Source organism: Notolepis coatsorum, assembly GCF_963971535.1.
Source record: "Notolepis coatsorum genome assembly, chromosome: 2".
In the NCBI taxonomy this organism is placed as follows: domain Eukaryota; kingdom Metazoa; phylum Chordata; class Actinopteri; order Aulopiformes; family Paralepididae; genus Notolepis; species Notolepis coatsorum.
Genome location: NC_140166.1, coordinates 51,931,129 through 51,952,167, shown reverse-complemented (window position 1 = coordinate 51,952,167; position 21,039 = coordinate 51,931,129). Strand labels below are relative to the sequence as shown.

At 44.7% G+C, this 21,039-nt stretch overlaps 1 protein-coding gene across 1 annotated transcript in view; it reads left to right on the top strand.

Moving 5' to 3' along the window:
* Positions 1–623: 623 nt before the first annotated feature.
* rnf215 (ring finger protein 215) overlaps positions 624–21,039 on the top strand; it is a 32,057-nt gene continuing 11,641 nt past the window's right edge. Inside the window, exons 1-8 of the mRNA XM_084309346.1 lie at positions 624–961; positions 1,805–1,960; positions 9,085–9,156; positions 9,482–9,567; positions 14,903–14,957; positions 15,052–15,156; positions 16,798–16,914; positions 18,639–18,782. Coding sequence (XP_084165472.1) covers positions 689–961; positions 1,805–1,960; positions 9,085–9,156; positions 9,482–9,567; positions 14,903–14,957; positions 15,052–15,156; positions 16,798–16,914; positions 18,639–18,782 — 1,008 coding nt within the window. The 5' untranslated portion in view covers positions 624–688. The remainder of the gene's footprint in view (positions 962–1,804; positions 1,961–9,084; positions 9,157–9,481; positions 9,568–14,902; positions 14,958–15,051; positions 15,157–16,797; positions 16,915–18,638; positions 18,783–21,039) is intronic.

The following is a 21,039-nucleotide window of genomic DNA, read 5'->3' as shown; positions in this document are numbered from 1 at the left end:
AAGCAGTAGTCTGACCAGTTTGTTTTGTGATGTTTGTAATCTTGTTTTTAGCGCCTTTGAGGTGCTTTGGTACCATGAGGTGCAAGCATAGTCGTAGTACCCTTGAATGAGTGCTCCTGCCAGAGTCTTCAGGGTATTCTTGTTTACCAGAGAGGAGATCCGGTACAAGAGGAAGACTTTCGTCTTGTTTACATACTGTTTTCAATTAATCAAGACATTTATGACATACATATACGGCACTGTGTACGAAAAAGAGATCATAAAAAAATATATAGGGGAATAAACTGTACATTGGAGGGGGTTGTGTGGGTGAAAAGTACATCCACACACTGAGTAAGATGCCTGATTTAAAATAAAAAATATATTTTATGTGATGAAAGTGTACACTACAGAAGGTCCCAGCAGATGGCAACCTCATATTATTAATATTAGTATTAGATATACCAACCAACAGCAACACCCACTATCACGCCTTTTCCTGCGCAGGCAGGAAACCCGTCTTTGCTTGTTATGTTTACATGTTTGGTCGGAGGAGGGGGGCGGTCCGTAATCCGTAGAAAGATAGCGGTCCTAATAATAATAATAATAATAATAATAATAATAATAATAATAATAATAATGAGTGACAGCTGATTGGGGGGGCTATTCATTTCTTGCCATTTACATTTCCTTTGCTTCGCTTTCGGCCATGGCTTCTTCTTCATTGAGTTGCAGCAGCAGCTGGTGTTATCTGTGTGTGTTGTTGTTCCTGCTCTCCGCTCCCTCGTCCTTGTTGTCGTCCTGTCTGCGGGTGACGGGCGAGCAGGTGGCGGTGCTGGAGGTGTTCCTGCACGGGGGGCGGCGGGCCGTGACCAGCGCGGTGCTCCAGGGGGAGGTGGTAGAGGCGACCTGGGACCGGATCCCCCACGACCAGCACCACGGCGATGAAGCGGTGCCCGACCTGGAAGGGGATCTGGTTCTGGTGAGTACTGCGTGCGGACCCTGATGTAAACAACAAGACGAAAGTCTTTCTCTGATCTGCAGCAATTGTGTGTATTGAGCTGTACTGTATTATTGTACCCATTCTGCAATCTGTTAATACAATTTTCAATCAATCAAACCTCGATATCGCTTTGATTGTCAATAATGAAGTACAACAAGTAATAAAACAATACAAAATACAATATCCTCATCATATGAAATAAATCAAGCCGATGTGTACTATTCCATAGCTCACTATGAATTGAAAATGGGGGAGCCTGATGTAAACAAGACAAACGTCTTTCTCTGGCCTGCATCCCCTTAACAATGAATTGTATGTATTGAGCCGTACTGTATTGTACCCATTCTACAATCTGTTAAATAAAGTTTTCATTCATTCATTCATTCATTCATTCATCCATTATGTCAAAATGTATCATCACACCTCGGCTGAATAGGTTACTACTACTAGCTCCAATGTGTCCCAGATGTTCTGTTTATTTGTGGTGGTGTCAGGCAGGCCGGGCAGGTAACGTACACTAGAGGGGCCTGTCCAATTAAAATGAATGAATCTTAAGAAAAACTATTACGGCGTTTCCATCATTTCTTGATCACTATGATGATATGACTATAGTGGTCATGGTTTAAATTGGATTAGCATACACCATGGCAGGCATTAATTAACATACAAAAGTGGAACCTTGGTGATACATGACTTTTACCATGGTAGAACCGTGACACTTTATTTATACCATGGTAAAAACTGAACTGAAATCACCGTACTACATATGATAGTTTCTTTGTATGGGTGGGAAGAACAATGACCACGTTGTGTTGTCGCCAGGTGCAGGACGAGGAGCCCCAGGTGAACAAAGGGAGAAGGGAGGAGGATGAAACCAAAGAGCAGGAGCCCTGGATAGGCCTGGTGCCCGTCAAGATGGAGGAGAGCAAAGCGTCCACGGGGAACCAGGAGTCCTTTGCTGCTGCAGTTGTCAGCAAGGTGAGGATTTTAAGCAGGGACGACAAGGTCTGTCACACAGTTGTGGACTGTAGTGCAATCCGGGGTATGGTATACTCATCTCTTTTCATGGGTATTAGTGTGTAGTGACTCATCATCACCCTAATGCATTGACATACAGTATGAAGGGGGGGGGGGGGGGGTCACTACCACTACACTACTGGTTATAAACCATTGACAGAGCTTAAAGGGATAGTTCCGATTTTCTTAGGCCTAGCCCCATTTGCCACGTACCAATGTTGTTGATCGGTAATAGTCATTTTCTCAGCTAAACTCACGCTGTTCCTCATTCTAGCTCCAGCAAGTTAGCCACAACCAATGCAAAGTCAACAGTAGATTTGAATAGTCTTCTTCAGTCAGCTTGTACAGACAGGAGCTTGACCCCGTTGACATTGCATTAGTCTGTGGCTAACGGAGCTAGTAGTATGAGGAACAGTGGATTGTTTTGAGAAGGGACTCAACCGACCAACAGCAACATTGGTAAGTAGCAAATGGGGCTAGGCCTCCAAAAATGTTAACTATCCCTTTAAGCTCCGTCAATGGTTTATAACCAGTAGTGTAGTGGAAAGTAGTGGTAGTGAACCCCCCCCCCCTCTGTTCATACTGTATGTCAATTAATTAGGCTGATGAGTCACTAGCAGGGCTTGCCATTAACTTTTGGCTCACCAGCCACTGTGGCTAGTGGTTTTCCAAAGTCACTAGCCACTCAACATTTTCACCAGCCAAAAATCACACACTCTATCCAAATATCCAGTTCGTTTTTATAGTGTAAAGTTTGGCTACTTGAGACAGAGAGACTCTAATTACGTGCAACATAAGTAAGCATGCACTGCGTTCCTGTTTCATTGTGTTCTGTCCGTGTCCCGACTGTACACAATGAAGGGTTAAAGCAGACTTGCTTACTTGTACTTTATTCACAGTTGTTATGGTTACAACATAAGCTTGGTTCCACCCCAAGTGAACCCTCGGTGTCACCTCTACAATCTCAACAATCCTATTGTTACATCTTTCTTTTTCTTTTTCCAAGTACAGATATATACAGAATCTCGATATTTAACTTACAGCTACTTAACCTGTGTTCTACTTACTTACACCAGATCCAAACAACATGATTGTGCACACATAACCCATTTCACTCCTTTTTTTTTCTTTTTTTTTTCTCTCCAGTCCATTCTCTAATCACGAAGTATAGTCCTTCAGGTATTGAGGCCTGACAACCTGTCGACCAGACCTGGTAGTTACCGTACCTTGGCTCCCTGCCGGGTTGACTGGCGGGCCGGCCTTCTCAGTCACTGGTGACGCAGGTGTGATTGTACCTGGTGTGTCTATAGTGGCGTGATCGTGTCTGAGGTGGCGACGATTTCTTCTCAGAACACCTCCCGACTCTAACTCCACCTCATATGATCTGTGGCTCACTGGTTGGATCACCTTTCCCACTCTCCAAGTCCTGTGTGTGTCACCAGGCTGTACTCTCACACTGTCTCCTCTTTTCAGAGTGTCCATGTCCTTTGCTGTGCGATTGTAGTATTTTTCCTGTCTCTGTCTGTTGCGTTTCAGTCCCTGGTCATTGTCCGTTACCTCTGGCTCCAGCAGAGTGTCTTTTGTAGGAAGCAGGGTTCTGGTCCTCCTGCTTAGGAGTCTCTGTGCTGGACTTGTGTTGAGGCCCTGGCTCGGCGTGTTACGATGGTCCAACATAGCCAGGTACGGATCCTCTCTCGCCGCTGCAGCCTTCAGCATCAGGCCCTTGGCTGTCTTTACCACCGACTCCGCCTTCCCGTTACTCTGTGGGTATCTCGGCGAAGATGTCCTGTGTTCAAAACCCCACTTCTGACTGAAGTGTCGAAACTCTTGTGATGCATACTGTGGCCCGTTATCAGAAATAACGACATCAGGTATCCCTTGCCTGGCAAAGTGGGCCTTGAGTTTTCTGATTACTGTGTTGCTCTTAGTGTCAGACAGATAGTCAACCTCCCAAAAGTTAGAGAAGTAGTCTACAGTGATCAGGTAGTCTTTGTTGTGGAACGAGAAAAGGTCTGTCCCTACATGTACCTTGGCCCAGGGTCTGCTGGCCATGTCATGTGGGTGTAGTGTCTCCCTCTGTTGCCTTGGATCCACTGACCTGCATATACCACATTAGCGATGAAGGTCTTTATCTCCTCGTTCATCCCATGCCAGTATACACACTCCCTCGCTCGCCTCAGACATCCTTCTACTCCCAGATGAGAGGAGTGGATCCTGTACGTGATGTCACCCCTGAGTGCATCTGGTATCACGGCTCTTTCTCCTCGGAAAACGATGCCGTCCTGGAAACTCATTTCCTCCTGGAACGAATGGTAGTGCCTGATGTCACTTGGCAAGTCTCTTTTCCTCTTGGGCCACCCTGACAGTATTCTATTTGCCACACTCTGTAAATTTAGGTCATCCTTTGTTGCAGCTCTGATAGCGCTCAGCCTCTCTGCTGAGATGGGCAAATAGCTAACCATGTTTACCGTCTCTACCTCTGTCTCACTGTCTCCCTTAGTGCTCTCTGGCAAGTATGCTCTACTCAACGTGTCTGCAAGCAACATATCCCTTCCTGGCACATATGTCACACTAATATCATAGTGCTGCAGTCTGAGTAGCATCCTTTGTAATCTCTTCGGTGCACTAAGCAGTGGCTTGCAGTGGATATTTTCTAGAGGCTTGTGGTCGCTTTGAACGGTCACCGGTCTACCATATGTATATTGATGGAACTTTTCCATACCAAACACTATGGCTAAACACTCTTTCTCTATTTGGGCATAGCCCTTTTCAGTTGGTGTGAGCGCCCTACTACTAAATGCTACAGGCTTACCTTTCTGTGTCAGGGCGGCCCCCAGTCCTGTGTCGGACGCATCACATTGTAGCGTCAACTCCTCTTCTCTGTTGTAATACTGTAGGACTGGTGCTTTGGCTATTTTGTCTTTCAGCCTTTGAAACGCTTCCTCTTGGACATCTGCCCATTCCCACATGTTTTCCTTCCGTGTGAGTTGTCTAAGAATCTCGCAGTCATCTGACAGGTGGTCAAAGAACTTCGCCAGGTAGTTGACCATCCCAACCAGTCTTTGTACTCCTTTTACATCTGTTGGCTTCGGCATCTCTCTGACCGCCCATACTTTCTCCGGGTCAATTCTCAGCCCCTTAGCCGTGAGCAGATGACCTAGGGCACCTCTTTTTGTCGAAGCTTGAACTTATCCGTGTTCAGCTTGATGTTGCGCTCCCTGCATCTGGTTAGAAAGCCTCAGAGTTTCTTGTCGTGGTCCTTTTCTGCCTCCTCCTGCGTTGCTCCTTCCCCTGTGATTAACATATCATCTGCTATGACGTAGACTCCTGGTAGGCCCTCTAGGGCCTGCATGAGCTTTCTTTGGAACACTTCCGGTGCTGGGCTTATTCCCATCGGCATCCGGAGCCAACGGTAGCGACCAAATGGAGTGGCGAATGTGGTCAGGTAGCTTGACTCCTCTTCTAGCTTGACGTGCCAGAAACCGTGCTTCACGTCGCAGACTGTGAATACTTTTGCCTTTGACATCTCCGGCAGGATGTCATCTATAGTCGGGAGTGGATAGTGACTTCTCTTTAGTGCCCGATTCAGAGGTTTCGGGTCTATGCACAGCCTTAGTTTCCCATTCGGCTTCCTTAATGAGATCATGCTGCTGATCCAGTCAGTGCTGTGTTCCACTGGTGTGATAATCCCTCTTCTCTCCAGATCCTTGAGTTCCTCCTGTATCGGTATTGTAACTGAGGGGTACAATTCTCTGACTGTATTGATAAGTATGGTATCATTAAACCACTACCGTCTTATGCACTTTAATTACTGGCCATACAGTACATGATATATATAATGATGAACACTTCCCACAATGAAATCGGTTCCACACAAAGTTGTAATTAAGTATTTATTGCAGCAAAAGGTACATAATATACTTCTCTATTTCACTTTGAATGCGCTTATAAGGCAAAGGAATGTGCGTAGGCAAATCAATAACGAATGTCCATTCTCTGGTTACGCAGGAGGTAATTATACAACCTGAATCTTAGGGAATTATATCTATGGTACACTAGTAATATAGCGGGAGATACTGGAAGGGTCCCCCCGGTTGTAAGCCAGCAAGGGTAGAGGATCTGTCGGTAATAGAGTCTGGGTCAACGATGATAAGGAGACTCCGAGTACGGGAGACGGTGCAATAAGATCTTGATCCACAGACGAATACAGCTGTTCTCCGTAGCCTGTAGCTCCACAGGGAAGAAAGCTAGCCTGCCTCAGGCTTCTGAGGGGCAGACTCGACGTGGCTCCTCACAGGGTAAATCCCACACACGTGTGGGCGTCGGCGATTCTCCGCTCCATTAATCACAGGACCAAAAGCAAATATAATCCAGCCGTAAAGGGCTATGCAGTCGTCGGGTAGATAATCCAGTGTACATGTCCACACGGTCCTCGTCTAGGGCTCCTCGGGTGAAAGCGCCATGAAAGCAGCCCAGCCTGGATAAGCACTCTAGCTGATACGAGGAAAACGTTGGTGATGCTGGTCACTGTAGAACTTTAGCCGCACGATACACTATACACAATTAGACTATTACTGACTTAATAGAATATGTCGCACTCGACGGTATAGCGCCAAACTCTGACACTTCAGTTATTAATTCGCACGCGGTCTCAATGCTCTATTTGGGGCCAAACAGGCCATACTTCACCGCACGTAGTATCGTGGGTGAGGCTTCAACTTATTGGGTAACATACTTCTGTATTCACCTGCGCCGTATTTATACGCTTAGATGAATAAACTAGTACCAGCTTTATTCCTGTCTCATATCCTTGCGCAATACCATTCATGTCCAGGCATGTCCCCGGCGGTGACTTTGAACCTGACTTTGGAGGCATGGCCTTGGCGCCTGTGGACCGCTGTCCAATAGGAGAATGAAATATTATGGTCTGTACTAGGCTAAAGGGATATTCCGTGTATATGTACAAGGAATATACAAGGGATATCAAACGATATACAAATATTATGCAATATATATCAATCAATAAATATATATATTCGGTTTAATCTGATCCTTTGTAACAGGTATGATCATAGCTACAGGCACTCTGCGCTTTGGCAGTTTCACTGGCGGCACTCTGTCATCTATCTCTATTTTATACTCCCCCTCCATGCATCCATCTCCGGTGAACACATCCCCAAACTCAGCATTTATTCTGTCCCTTGTCATGTGACTGTCACTTTCTCCCCCTGTCACTGGACTCTGCTCTTTCCTCACTATGCTGTCTATAGCTAGGATATTTTCGTACTGTACCTTTATCAACTTCATAGCCTCACTGTCTTTCCTGCCCAGTAAAGGGATTCTGCTACTCTGGTCTACCACTTGAAACTCTAGCCTGTAACGCTTGTTGTTTCTGGGGTTTCTGATCTTAACCTTACATGTACCCAGAGGAATCACCCTAGTCTTATTATACATCACCAGCACTTTCTCAGTGTGTTCTAGCTGTGTGTCAGGGTTTAACAAATGTATGGGGATGACATTACAGGTGGCCCCACAGTCTATTTGGAAGTTAACTAGAGTTTCCCCCAACATCATCCCTGCAAAAAGCTGTTGGCCCTGCCTGTGGCTGTCTTTTACCTGATTAACATTTTCATCCTCTCTATTTACTTCTGTTATGCAGCAGAGGTCTTCCTCATAAGAATCACTATCACTGTGCTGTTCTGCTACTGCATGCACTTTCCTAGTTTTCTTGCTGCTCTCCTGTTTTGATTTGCATTTAGCCGCAAAGTGATTTTCTCTCCCACACTTTTTACACTTTTTTCCAAAAGCTGGGCATTTCTTCTTGTTCCTCTCATGTGTTTTCCCACAAAACATGCAGTCAACCTCTCTGTCTGTTTTCCACTCTTCTGACTGTTTTAGCGCATGTACTTCTTCCACTGCCTGTCCTTGTTGCAGTGTCCTGCTATTAGCCCTTGACAGCTCATACGCTCTACATATTTTCAGGCATGTTTCCAGAGTCAGCCTATCGTCCCTGAGCAGTCTCTCTCTCAGTTCTGAGCTATTTGTACCACATACAATTTGATCTCTGATCAGGGAATCTCTAATGTCCTCAAAGCTGCAACTACTAGCAAGCATTCTTAAGTCTGTTACATAGCTGTCCACGTTTTCATCCAATCCTTGGTTCCTGATAAAGAATCTGTATCTTTCCACTGTTTCATTTACCTTTGGATTGCAGTACTTGTCAAACTGCTTGATGATAGTTGTCACTGTTGTCTTCGCCGACGGACTCGGCAGAGTTGACCATAATTCTCTGCCCTTTTCTCCGACGAGATATTTAAATAGCTTGACTTTTGTTGTCTCTTCGGCGTCGGGCATGGTAAGATCTGTATACAATGTGAACTCCTCCTTCCAACTTTTCCATGCCTTCGCCAAGTTGCTGGAGTGGGAGTCCAAAAGTAGTAGACCAGGAGGTCTCAGCGCATTTAGCCCTTCCATCGCCGATAGCTAGTAAGAGTTTTCTCCCCGAAGTCCGTGTTAGCCACAGCTCGCCAGCTAAACTCTTTACTTCTCCAGCTACCGCGCGAATTACTTTCCCGATCTGTACCCAGCTGTCACCATGTTTCATTGTGTTCTGTCCGTGTCCCGACTGTACACAATGAAGGGTTAAAGCAGACTTGCTTACTTGTACTTTATTCACAGTTGTTATGGTTACAACATAAGCTTGGTTCCACCCCAAGTGAACCCTCGGTGTCACCTCTAAAAGAGTCCTACGTGCAACAGCACTTAAATAGAACAATCCTATTGTTACAGTTCCGAGAGACCGAGAGAGAGACAGAGAGACAGAGAGACAGACAGACAGACAGACAGACAGACAGACAGACAGACAGACATCACTACGACTCTAAAAAGGTCTACCCGCCAAAGTGGCTGGTAAGAGTGACAGAGTTACACACGACTGCCGATTTCTACCCGCATTTGGCAGGGTGTTAATGTCAAGCCCTGGTCACTACACACTAATACCCATGAAAAGAGATGAGTATACCATACCATACCATATAATTATCCCTTTAAAGAACAAGTGACTGTTCTGTTCATCTCTGCTATAGATGAAGCGAGCCTTGGTGCTAGGAGCCTCAGCACTCATCATTCTAGCCCTCAACCAAAACACAGTCAGAGAGGTAAGTTTGCAGTAATAATAATAATAATAATAATAATAATTCATTACATTTATATAGCGCTTTTCTCATACTCAAAGTGCTTTACAACGTAGGGTTAGGGAAATTGCCTCCTTCACCACCACTGGTAGCACCCAACCTTGGGCTACGCAGGCTCAATGGCTGCCATACACTGGCACCAGGCACACATCACACTACTACACAATGGTTTTAGTCTGTGATTTAAAACACGGAAGGGACCTTGGCTTGGCCCCAGACAGCGTGTCATTATTACTTTCACCCTAGTAGCAGCTGAGTGACTTCATCTGTATCTGGCCCGTACTGGCAGATGGATCTGTCCCAGGTCCTCTCCAGACCCATCATCGTCATCCAGACGTCGGAGAACGTCACCAAGCTCATTGGCGCCCTCCTCAGGTACGTCTTTCTTTTATTTATTTTACATTTTATTTGGTGGCGCCTTTCATGACATCCAAGGTCCCCTTACAGATCATAAAAACACAGCAAGTGTTATGGTTTGTAACCGACCTCAAACGCAACGGCACAGACAGGAAGTTCAGAGTTAGCCAAAAGCTAGGGCGTATTTATTTACAGAGTCACAAGATGGATGAGGTACAGTAATCAAACAAACGGGGATCTGGCATGTGACGATGTAGCGGCTCTGTAGATACTCCGAGTAGATAGTGGTGAGGAATTGGCATGTGACGTTGTAGCGGCTCTGCAGATACTCCCAGCTTTCACTCACGGTGGAAAAACGGAGAGAGAGAGAAATCAGAAACAGCCCAACGAACACACAGAGGCAGAGAGGTGACTGAGTCCAGTATTAATCCCAAGTGACTTGATCTTCGGTGTACCACACACAAGTTAGCTGAGTCCAGTGAAAAACAACACGGTATTCTTCAGTGTTATTCTAACACACAAATTAGCTGAGTCCAGTGCGAAAACAAAACGGAATTCTTCAGTGTTATCCTAACACACAAATTAGCTGAGTCCAGTACAAAACAAAAATGGTATTTCTTCAGTGTTCACCAAACACACAAAAAACTGATAATCCAAAAGGACTGTTTCCAAAAAACTCACCAGAGCGCAACGCGTAAAGCGGGCAGATAACGAGGCGCAGCTCCAAACGGGGAACCAGGTTCTCCACAGCGGTTCTCCACAAAAAGGTCCTGGAGAGAAAGAAGACAGGAACAGCGACGGGGAATGGCAGGTATATGCAGTTGTATTCCAGAACGACCCAACATCGATAGCAAGGAGGTCTGTGTATATAAAGCCTTCAGGGGCGCTAATTACAAACTGTGACAGCTGCGGGATGAGATTGATACTTGCTCCAAAAGCGTGTGGCGGGGAATGCACCAATCAACACGGCACCTTAAAGGAACGGAGCGCGTGGCGGGGAATGCATCAATCAACATAGTACCTTAAAGGAACGGAGCGTGTGGCGGGGAGCGGACCAAACCTCACAGCAAGGCAGTTAAAAGTCGAGGTTAAAAACAAAACAAACATGTCTGTTGACTGTCGAGACATGGCATTTTAGGGGAAGACAGGAGGTGGGAGGAGGAGGAGGAGGAGGAGAGAGAGGAGAAGGGAAAACGGGAGGAGTAAGATAGCGGCAGTGTGGCATGAAAAGAGAAATAAATGACAGCACATCAGTGGGATGATGCTGAGGGAGGTGTAGTCTGACGTCACTTTAGTTTCCTATAGGGAGGTGTAGTCTGACGTCACTTTAGTTTCCCGCGCGGTCCACCCGTATAGGGATTTATCACTGGGAAAATGTATTATCGGCTGTTGTAATAATTCTGCCTCATGAACATTGGCAAGCTTTCCATTTTTGCACAAAATGAGTTCCCTTCTACCACTAACATCATTGTTTAAGCATTTTTGGTTGAAATAAAATTATACGTAATTATTTTACGATTAATTGTGAATTGTTTCATGTTGAGCTATAGATTGTGGATGACTACACACAGAAAAGGTACACGTGCCAATATTCATGCTTTATTTGTTTTAAACGAGACGATTTAGAAATGTGTCCATTGGAAATTGGAAATTTCAAACGAGGTGGACCAGCCGGAAACAACAATGACGTAACCACTACACCTCCCTATTCCCTTCCTGGTCGTTGTGCGCATTGCCCCACTGTCGGCCTGGGGAGGGTGTAGAACTACCACATGCCTCCTCCGATACATCATGTGGAGTCGCCAGCCGCTTCTTTTCACCTGACAGCGAGGAGTTTCACTGGGGGAACGTAACGCGTGCAGAGGTTCACGCTATCTCCCCCAGATCACCTCTCTGCTGAACAGGCAACCAAACTTACCGGCCAGTAGGAGTCACAGTTTACAACGACCAGGACACACCCCCCCCACTGGCTTCCCACCCGCTAACACTGCCAGTTGTGTTAGTAGGGACGACTGACCAAGCCTAGTAGGGACGACTGACCCAGCCGGAGGTACTGGATTCGATCCCAGAGTCTCTGCGGTGGTAGGCGAGTGCTTAGTCCACTGCGCTACCCAGCCGCTCCCCACGTCTTGTGTTTTAACCCTTTCAGGAGCGCAATCTCGCGCATTGGGATAGAATTTCTAGCTGTGATGTGTCAGTGGCCGCTGGTTTTAGAATTCCATGAAAACAAAAAACTTAAACCTGAAAGCGCTACGAACATTATTGTACATGAGATCACAACACTTCAAAGTACAGAGGGGCAAATACAATTATTAAAAAAAAGATAAACAAGGCACCAAAACTCAATAAATCTTAAAACGCTGTATGGAAATAACAAGAAAGACGATCCAATAAAATCTGCAAGGAATTAGGAGAATTTTTGAAAGAAAATAACTTCATGCCACCCTTATAAAAAGATAACATTAACCCTTTCACTGCCACACGACAAAGGGTTAAGATAAGATAAGATAAGATATTCCTTTATTGATCCCCTTGGGGAAATTCAGGCATCATAGCAGCATGGGGGGGAGGGGGGGAGGGGTACAGGTAGTAAAACAACACAGTATACAGGTAGTAAAAGACAACACAGGCAGTGTAAACAATTTGATCAATATGGTCAATATAATTTACTATCTGACTAGCTGAGGAATATTCACATTATTCACAGTGTCACATGAGGTGCAGTATGCAAGAGGTAGTGTTATAATTTACTATCTACTGAGTATACATTAATCAAAGTACCAGGGTAGTCTACTTTGTCCCCCTTGGGTTCCTATAAGTCCCAGGTCAATGTCTGGTAGCAGTCGCTGTCGCTGCCCCCTGTTGTGGGGCCTGGAGGCTGCTAGTCGCTGCCCACTGTTGTGGAGCCTGATGGCCGCTGGTATGAAGGACTGTCCGAGGCGGTTAGTTGAGTGTCGGGGGGGGATGAGTCTGTGGCTGAACGAGCTTCTCATCTTGACTAGCTCGTCGTAGAGGGGGTGGTAGGGGTTCTCCATGATGGCATCCAGCTTCCTTATCATCCCCCTCTCTACCATCACCTCAAGTCTAGGTAGCTCGACTCCCACCACGGAGCTAGCCTTCCTCACCAGCTTGTTGAGCTTGTTGGTGTCCCTTGAGTTGATGTAGCCTCCCCAGCATGCCACAGCATAGAAGAGGATGCTGGCCACAACAGACTGGTAAAAAGACTGCAGCAGTTTGTTGCACACATTGAAGGACCTGAGTCTCCTCAGGAAGAACAGCCTGCTCTGTCCCTTCCTGTAGAGGGCCTCTGTGTTGTCCGACCAGTCCAGTTTATTGTTCAGGTGTACCCCAAGGAACTTGTATGAGTCCACCATCTCCACATCCACCCCTCGGATGGAGATGTGAATCGGGGGGGGCCTCTTCTTGCCCCTCCGGAAGTCCACCACCAGCTCCTTGGTCTTACTGGTGTTGAGTTGGAGGTGGTTGCTGTCGCTCCACCCCACGAAGCTCTCCACCAGGGCTCTGTACTCCTCCTCATCATCGTCGGTGATGTAGCTTACGATGGAGGAGTCGTCTGAGAACTTCTGCAGGTGGCACCCGCTGGAGTTGCGGCAGAAGTCTGAGGTGTAGAGGGTGAAGAGGAAGGGTGACAGCACAGTTCCCTGGGGGGCGCCGGTGTTGCTCACCAGTACGTCAGACTGACTGTCCTTTAGTCTGACGTACTGTGGCCTTCTGTAGTGTGGTAGTGAAAGGGTTAACAGAGCAGACACCATCACCTGCAAAACGTCAAGAACTGTAGGATGACGACCATTTTGTTGAAAGCAATAGAAGAAACAGGTCTTTGGTCACTGCCACTGAACCACTCTCTGCCTCCCTAAGTGTGGCAGGTTATTCTACAGTAGTGGAATATGTATACTGTATATATTACATACCTACTCCTATTAGTTATATCACCGGCTAGTATGTTTTACAACCAATGTATTCATACTTGTACAACTGTAATAATACTGTACATACATTAGCTTAGCTTATATACTCCACATATTCACATGTTATACTGTATACTGCACACTTTGAATGAATGAATGAATTACTTTTATTTATATAGCACCCTTCACAGCACGAATGCACAGGGTGCTTTACACTACAGCTTAGTATATAAAAACTAAAACAAAATCAGAAATAAATGACAACAACAACAACAACAACAACAACAACAACAGACAGCAGTTAAAAAACAGTGACACCAGATACAAAAAGTAGAATTTAGATAAAATCATCAGTCACTAATTAAAAACAAAACTATAGGAACAGTGAGGACAAGAAAGAGTGCCTATGTATGACCAAAGGCCTGTCTAAACAAATGTGTTTTTAGCTGTTTTTTAAAAGAGTTTTCTGAAGGGGCAGTTCGCAGGTTCAGGGGGAGAGCGTTCCAGAGCCTTGGTGCCGTCACCTCGAAGGCTCGATCACCCCTTGTTTTTAGCCTGGACCTGGGGACCGCCAGGAGGTGCTGATCGGCAGATCTGAGTGAGCGGGTGTTGGTGTAGGGATGGATGAGTTCAGTGATGTAGATAGGGGCCTGACCGTGGAGTGCTCTGAAAGTAAAAGTGAGGACTTTGAAGTGAATTCTATAGTGTACCGGGAGCCAGTGCAGGGATATCAGAATGGGAGTGATGTGACATGATTTTTTTGACCTTGTGAGTAGCCTGGCTGCAGCATTTTGGACCATTTGTAGTTTGTCTGTGGATGATTTGGTGAGACAGGTGAACAGTGAGTTGCAGTAGTCAAGCCTAGAGGAAATAAAAGCATGCACGGACAGTTCTTTACCCCCTGGTTAGATGTCATCTTCATTTCGTTGTACTGTACTTGTGCTGTGCAATGACAATAAAATGTAATAAGATAAGATGATCCTTTATTGATCCCCTTGGGGAAATTTGGGTGTCAAAGCCAAGGAGCATGGGGGGGGGGGGTACAGGGTGGGGGATGCATAGCTTCACAGTCCTATACAGTCCAGTATCTATATACACTATAGATACACTTAAGGTATATATACAGATACAATATAATAATATAAAAAGTACAAACACAAGATAGTCCAGTGATGAGAGTCCAGTGATATGAGTCTCTAGTGCAAAAAGCAAGATAAACAAAATAGTTAATCTAAGCGAATGAGACTTATATGCCCTTACAACATATGTCTTAACATGAATAGACGTGCGAGTAGTAGAACAGTAGTAAGACCCTTATTATAATGTTATAAATTATGCAATAACTTTCACTATCATCCACAAAAATTGGTTAATTCATAAAAACATGAATCTTGAGTGACTCAATCGATGTGATTTCTATGCAGGGGTCTTCAGGCAACAGCCAAAGTCACATACAAGACCATCCTACAGCATAACTTGGTAAGATAGGGTTTCTCCTTGTTATTAGTGTGCTGTTACTAGTACCAGTCACTGGCAATGCGTTACCACCACATGTGTTTGTGTGTTCTGGCAGGGAGCCACCCTAACCTTGTGGTCCAGCTGTGGCCGCTCCAGAGGGGGCCTGTATGGAGAGTGGCAGGGGGTCATCTGTACAGGCGAGACCAACTCCCAGGTCCAGGTGGGATACTCACCTCAGACCCCCAATAGCATACACAATACATCACATAATGTAAACACAGCAATATGGAGGACAAAGAAGACAGCCCTTGAATAACATTTAAGTTCACCTATCGGACCAAACATGGCTCGGGGCTAACTTCCAAATCAGACAGCAAGGACCTATAATGGACACAATGCAGAGGAGGTGTAGTTTCCAGTGGTTAACAGGTAAAACAGGCATTCTTAGGTAAAACAAACAAAAGAAACAGACATTTGTTTTCCCAGTAAGTGCAAACTCTCTGGGCAAGTTACCCTCAGAAATATATTACAGTGTAGTGTTGGTCTGTCCTTGGTCCTTCCCATTTTGGCTTCTTGCTGATATAACAAACGCACATTCTACCCTTGCACTCTGAATAAGGGTAGTTGCTAAATCCCTAGATGAATGAATGATAAATGGAGGAGATGGAGGATGTAGGGCAGTGTTTTTCATAGTGTGAGTCGAGACACACTTGTGGGTCTTGGGAAGGATTCAAATGGGTCCCCACAATATTTTCTGGAAGCATCATATGAAGCCAAAGGCCAAAATAGATGTGTTGAATAAAACACTGTAGGCCATTTAGCAGGCTAAAAACATTGTCCTACATAAACGAGACGAAAGTTTTTCTCTGGTCTGCATCCCCTTAACAATTGTGTGTATTGAGCCGTACTGTATTTTACCCATTCTACAATCTGTTAATACAATTTTCATTCAATCAATCTGCACGGTGATTGATTGAATGAAAATTGTATTAACAGATTGCAGAATGGGTACAATACAGTACGGCTCAATACACACAATCAATTCATCAATTCATAATGAATTTTAAAGGAAAACTCCAACATTTTGGGAAATTTGCTTATTTGCCATCTACCCTGGAGTTAGACAAGAAGATGCATACCTTTTTCTTCTCTGTGCATGCAGTAGGAGTAGGAAGACGTTGGGAACTAGGCTAATGGAGGAACCTACTTCCAGTGATTGACGCTAAGCTAGGCTAACGGTGCACGTCTTCCTACTCCTACTGCATGCACATGCACAGAGAAGAAAAAGGTTATGTATCTTCTTGTCTAACTCCAGGGTAGATGGCAAATAAGCTAATTTCCCAAAATGTTGGAGTTTTCCTTTAAGTAAGGGTGCAACTTGCTCCGTGCAATCCATTCTTTGTGGATCTAGGTGTTTTAACAGGGAGCACGGGAACACCGGGCCCAGGTGTTTTCCGTTGTACTGATCAGCGCTCCAGCCACGCCCACCTCCAGTACCTGTCAACACAACGACTACTGGGGCGACAGTAGCTTGAGAGGTAGAGCAGTCGTCTGGCAATCCGGAGGTTCCCGGTTTGATTCCCACTCCTCCCGGGCAGCGTGCCGATGTGTCCTTGAGCAAGACACTTAACCCCTAATTGCTCCCGATGAGCAGGTTGGCACCTTGCATGGTTGCCTCTGCCGTCGGTGTGTGAATGTGTGTGTGAATGGGTAAAATGTGAGTAACAAATTGTAAAGCGCTTTGGATAAAAAGCGCTATATAAAAAAGCAGCCATTTACCATTTACATGATAGGCGGACAATGGAGACAGAGTGGAAGGGGTCGTAACACATGGCATCACTGGTCTCTGGTGTGTTTGCAGAAGTACCTCCAGCAGCTATGGAACACCGTTCTCCTGGCCGCCCTGATCCTAAGCACGGGGGTCATAGTTCACGCCCGCTGGCAGTACCAGGACAACCAGCTCAACGAGGACTTAGAGGTACGCTGAGGACCTAGACTTTCACTGTGTGGTAGTGAAAGGTTAACCGTCTGTAGTGTGGTAGTGAAAGGTTAACCTTCTGTAGTGTGGTAGTGAAAGGTTAACCTTCTGTAGTGTGGTAGTGAAAGGTTAACCGTCTGTAGTGGTAGTGAAAGGTTAACAGTCTAGTGTGGTAGTGAAAGGTTAACAGTCTAGTGTGGTAGTGAAAGGGTTAACCTTTCACTACCACACTACAGACGGTTAACCTTTCACTACCACACTATAGAATTGTAGTGTGGTAGTGAAAGGTTAACCGTCTGTAGTGTGGTGGTGAAAGGTTAACCTTCTGTAGTGTGGTAGTGAAAGGTTAACCTTCTGTAGTGTGGTAGTGAAAGGTTAACCGTCTGTAGTGTGGTAGTGAAAGGTTAACCTTCTGTAGTGTGGTAGTGAAAGGTTAACCTTCTGTAGTGTGGTAGTGAAAGGTTAACCTTCTGTAGTGTGGTAGTGAAAGGTTAACCATCTGTAGTGTGGTAGTGAAAGGTTAACCTTCTGTAGTGTGGTAGTGAAAGGTTAACAGTCTGTAGTGTGGTAGTGAAAGGGTTAACAGTCTAGTGTGGTTGTGAAAGGGTTAACCCTTTGTAGTGTGGTAGTGAAAGGGTTAACCTTCTGTAGTGTGGTAGTGAAAGGTTAACAGTCTAGTGTGGTAGTGAAAGGGTTAACCTTCTGTAGTGTGGTAGTGAAAGGTTAACAGTCTGTAGTGTGGTAGTGAAAGGGTTAACCGTCTGTAGTGTGGTAGTGAAAGGTTAACCTTCTGTAGTGGTAGTGAAAGGTTAACCTTCTGTAGTGTGGTAGTGAAAGGTTAACCTTCTGTAGTGTGGTAGTGAAAGGTTAACCTGTAGTGTGGTAGTGAAAGGTTAACCTGTAGTGTGGTAGTGAAAGGTTAACCTGTAGTGTGGTAGTGAAAGGTTAACCGTCTGTAGTGTGGTAGTGAAAGGTTAACCTGTAGTGTGGTAGTGAAAGGTTAACCGTCTGTAGTGTGGTAGTGAAAGGTTAACCGTCTGTAGTGTGGTAGTGAAAGGTTAACCGTCTGTAGTGTGGTAGTGAAAGGTTAACCTTCTGTAGTGTGGTAGTGAAAGGGTTAATTTGGCTTCCTGTCAGCTATTGATAACAACAGGAAATGTCTAAGCTGTTCTCCGTCTACATTGAAGGGGTTCCATTTCAAAATGCTAGAATGTCCATTTTAGAATAGATGTCTTTACCTGATATTCTTTATTCAGTGTGTCAGAAATACAGATGCATTCTTAAAAACATAAAATAAAACATTTATAAATCAATTTGCTAAGCAAAGGTCTTACGTTTGGTGGATACCTAATTCATTCATTCAATAATTCATGAAATTAAAGTCCTTATACGTTTATCATTTTTTATTGTGTACGATTAGTCCTTATTTATTTTAATGTGTGTTTCCTACTATTTTACTTGGTTGACCATAATACTACAAATATGTCTGGAGCCTCTGCTGAGAAATAAAATAAGATTAGCCACAAGAATTGTATTCCTCAAAATAGAAACCCACAAGAGATTGTAAAACAGTTGGAGGGGGGGGGGGGGCAATACAGCGCTCTATTGAATGAAAACATCGGCACATTGGTCCAAAAAAATAAACATAATGAACTCCTTTTAGTTTTGTATGAACTCTCACAACAACACAACCTTACTGCGTACCTCTGTTACACTATATTCAGCTGCTACCTAAACAAGACATACTGAAGAGGATGTCGTCACTGAAGACCAAGACATACCGTCGGCCCAAGCCCTGGTGCGACCCGACCCAGCCGGTGGAGATTGATAACTGTGCCGTCTGTCTGGAGCCATTCAATAACAACCAGGTCAGCATCAGTTCATTTCTAAACATAGTGTGAAATGTACCAATACCATTGTGTCTTAAATCAAATCAAATGTGTTTGTAAGGCCCGGCAACCAGGCCCGGACTGGCCATCGGGAGCACCGGGAGTTTTCCCGGTGGCCTGGCCTGCACATAAAAAAAAAATAATAATATAAAAAAAAATAAAAAAAAATATTTTTTTATTATTATTATTTATTTTTTTGCCAGGCCATTGTTTCTAGTTGTGGCGGCGCCGCAATAGTTAGATAACCTAGGTGGGTGGGGAACAACCAGGATTTCACTGTCTGCAACAGAGTTGGAGAACTATCTGACTCTCTCCCTCACGCGGATCACACACACACAATGGAGCCGTGCTGCCGCTTGTGATTGGTGGAGGCGGGACCAGGCGATACAACTGATTGACAGCGGAGGCGGCGAATGGAATGGCAGATGGCACTCAGATGCAGAATAACAGCCAGGCAATGAGCCAGGTAGTGAGGGACTCGGGAGGCGTGAATACTTTCGGCAACCAACATGCCCGTCCGCGTTGCTCTGATTGGCCAGCGCTCTCCTGCGTGAATACCAGCGCTCTACGCTCGTTTACCCCCTACGCCGCGCATGCGCATGAGGCTCCCCCAGGTTAATAATAATGCAAGATGCGACGCGATAATCCCCCTGGAGCAACGCTGGTTAATAATAATAAGCTATTTCGCGTTTTATTCATAACGTTATTTCACGTGACAACACAGCCCAGCTGTCAGAAACTAAACCGTACATTGAGGGGGTTTGAATCACTGTACATTGAGGGGGTTTGAATCACTGTTTACACTCCCCACTTACTGTACCATGTTCTACATATAGAACCTCATCTCATGCACATTGATTGATTGTTCAAGAGTGGATATATGTTGCAGAACATGCCTGTTAATTACCTTTTAAATATCTGTTATGTGGTTAGGGTATGTATGTTTTTTAAATAAATGCCCAGTCGCGTGCTTTGTCACCACCTGTCAATCGGTTCTGTTATTGGTCCATGATGGCAATAAGTGGATGATTTTTACAGCCTAAATGCATAATGCCGCAGCGGCAAAACCTATTAATATTACCTATGTGTTGATATAGAGAGTAGTGACGAATGCATAATTTACACTTGTGCCAATTGCGTGCGTTTGTATAAGTATTATTATTCTAAGTATTGCTATTGCAAAACCTATTAAAACCTGCCGCCGCTGCGGCAAAACCTATTAAAACCTGCTATTAAAACCTGCACAGCTTGCGGCTGTGTGGCGAAAACCTGCTTGGCGTGTGAGTGCCGTCAAAAAGAAAATGCGCATGCGCACGTTACCGGCATAGGGGGGAAACGAGCGTAGAGGGCTGGCCGATCGCTGGCCAATCAGAGCAACGCGGAAGGGCATGTTGGTTGCCGAAAGTATTCACGCACTCGGGAGAGATACAGTAGAGCGAAAGTCAATTAACGCTGATGTCAAGATGGACAGTGGAAGAAAGAGAAAGGGTGGAGGAGAGAGGGATAAAACAAAGAAAAAGAAAGGCCCTTACAGGAGATGCTGCTAAATCCGGCAACATTTATCAAATGTTTTCTTGCACCAAGGTCAAGGAACCAGCAGGTTAGTCAGTGATAAAAATAAACATGTGGATGTTAGCTAGCTAACGTTACCATGCAATGCATCATCTCCCCTGTCAAAAGCCCAATGTTAAATCTGCCAAGAAACAAATAAATAATTTAACCCTTGTGTCTGAAAACTAAAGTGTTATACTCTTACCATATTAGGGGACTAAATTGAAAAACGCCATAAAAAGATTATATGTTGAAATAATTTCCCACTTTCTTTTCCATAAATATTTTATTCAACTTCAGATTAAAAATGAAATACTCCCACTTTTCTGAAAGGAGTTGTTAAATCTAACATTACAAAAAACAATATGTGGTGGTTATGATTGGGGCTGAAGTTGAATAAACTATTTATGAAAGAGAGTCAAAATAATTCCAAGATAATTCAAAGATTACACACCTTTGCCACATATATTGGCTACAAACATAATCACTGCAAAGTTATCAAAAAAATAAGAATCTGATCAGACAAGGGTTAAGTTGTTGTTCCCTTTCTAATTTCCTCAAAAACATCTAGTCTAGTTAATCTGATCAATATTATTTGACAATTGATGCTTTTTGTTGGACATTTCAGTCAGTGAGCTCATACTTTGAGCTAATTTTATAGTTAAAATTATTGAGACAACGCAAT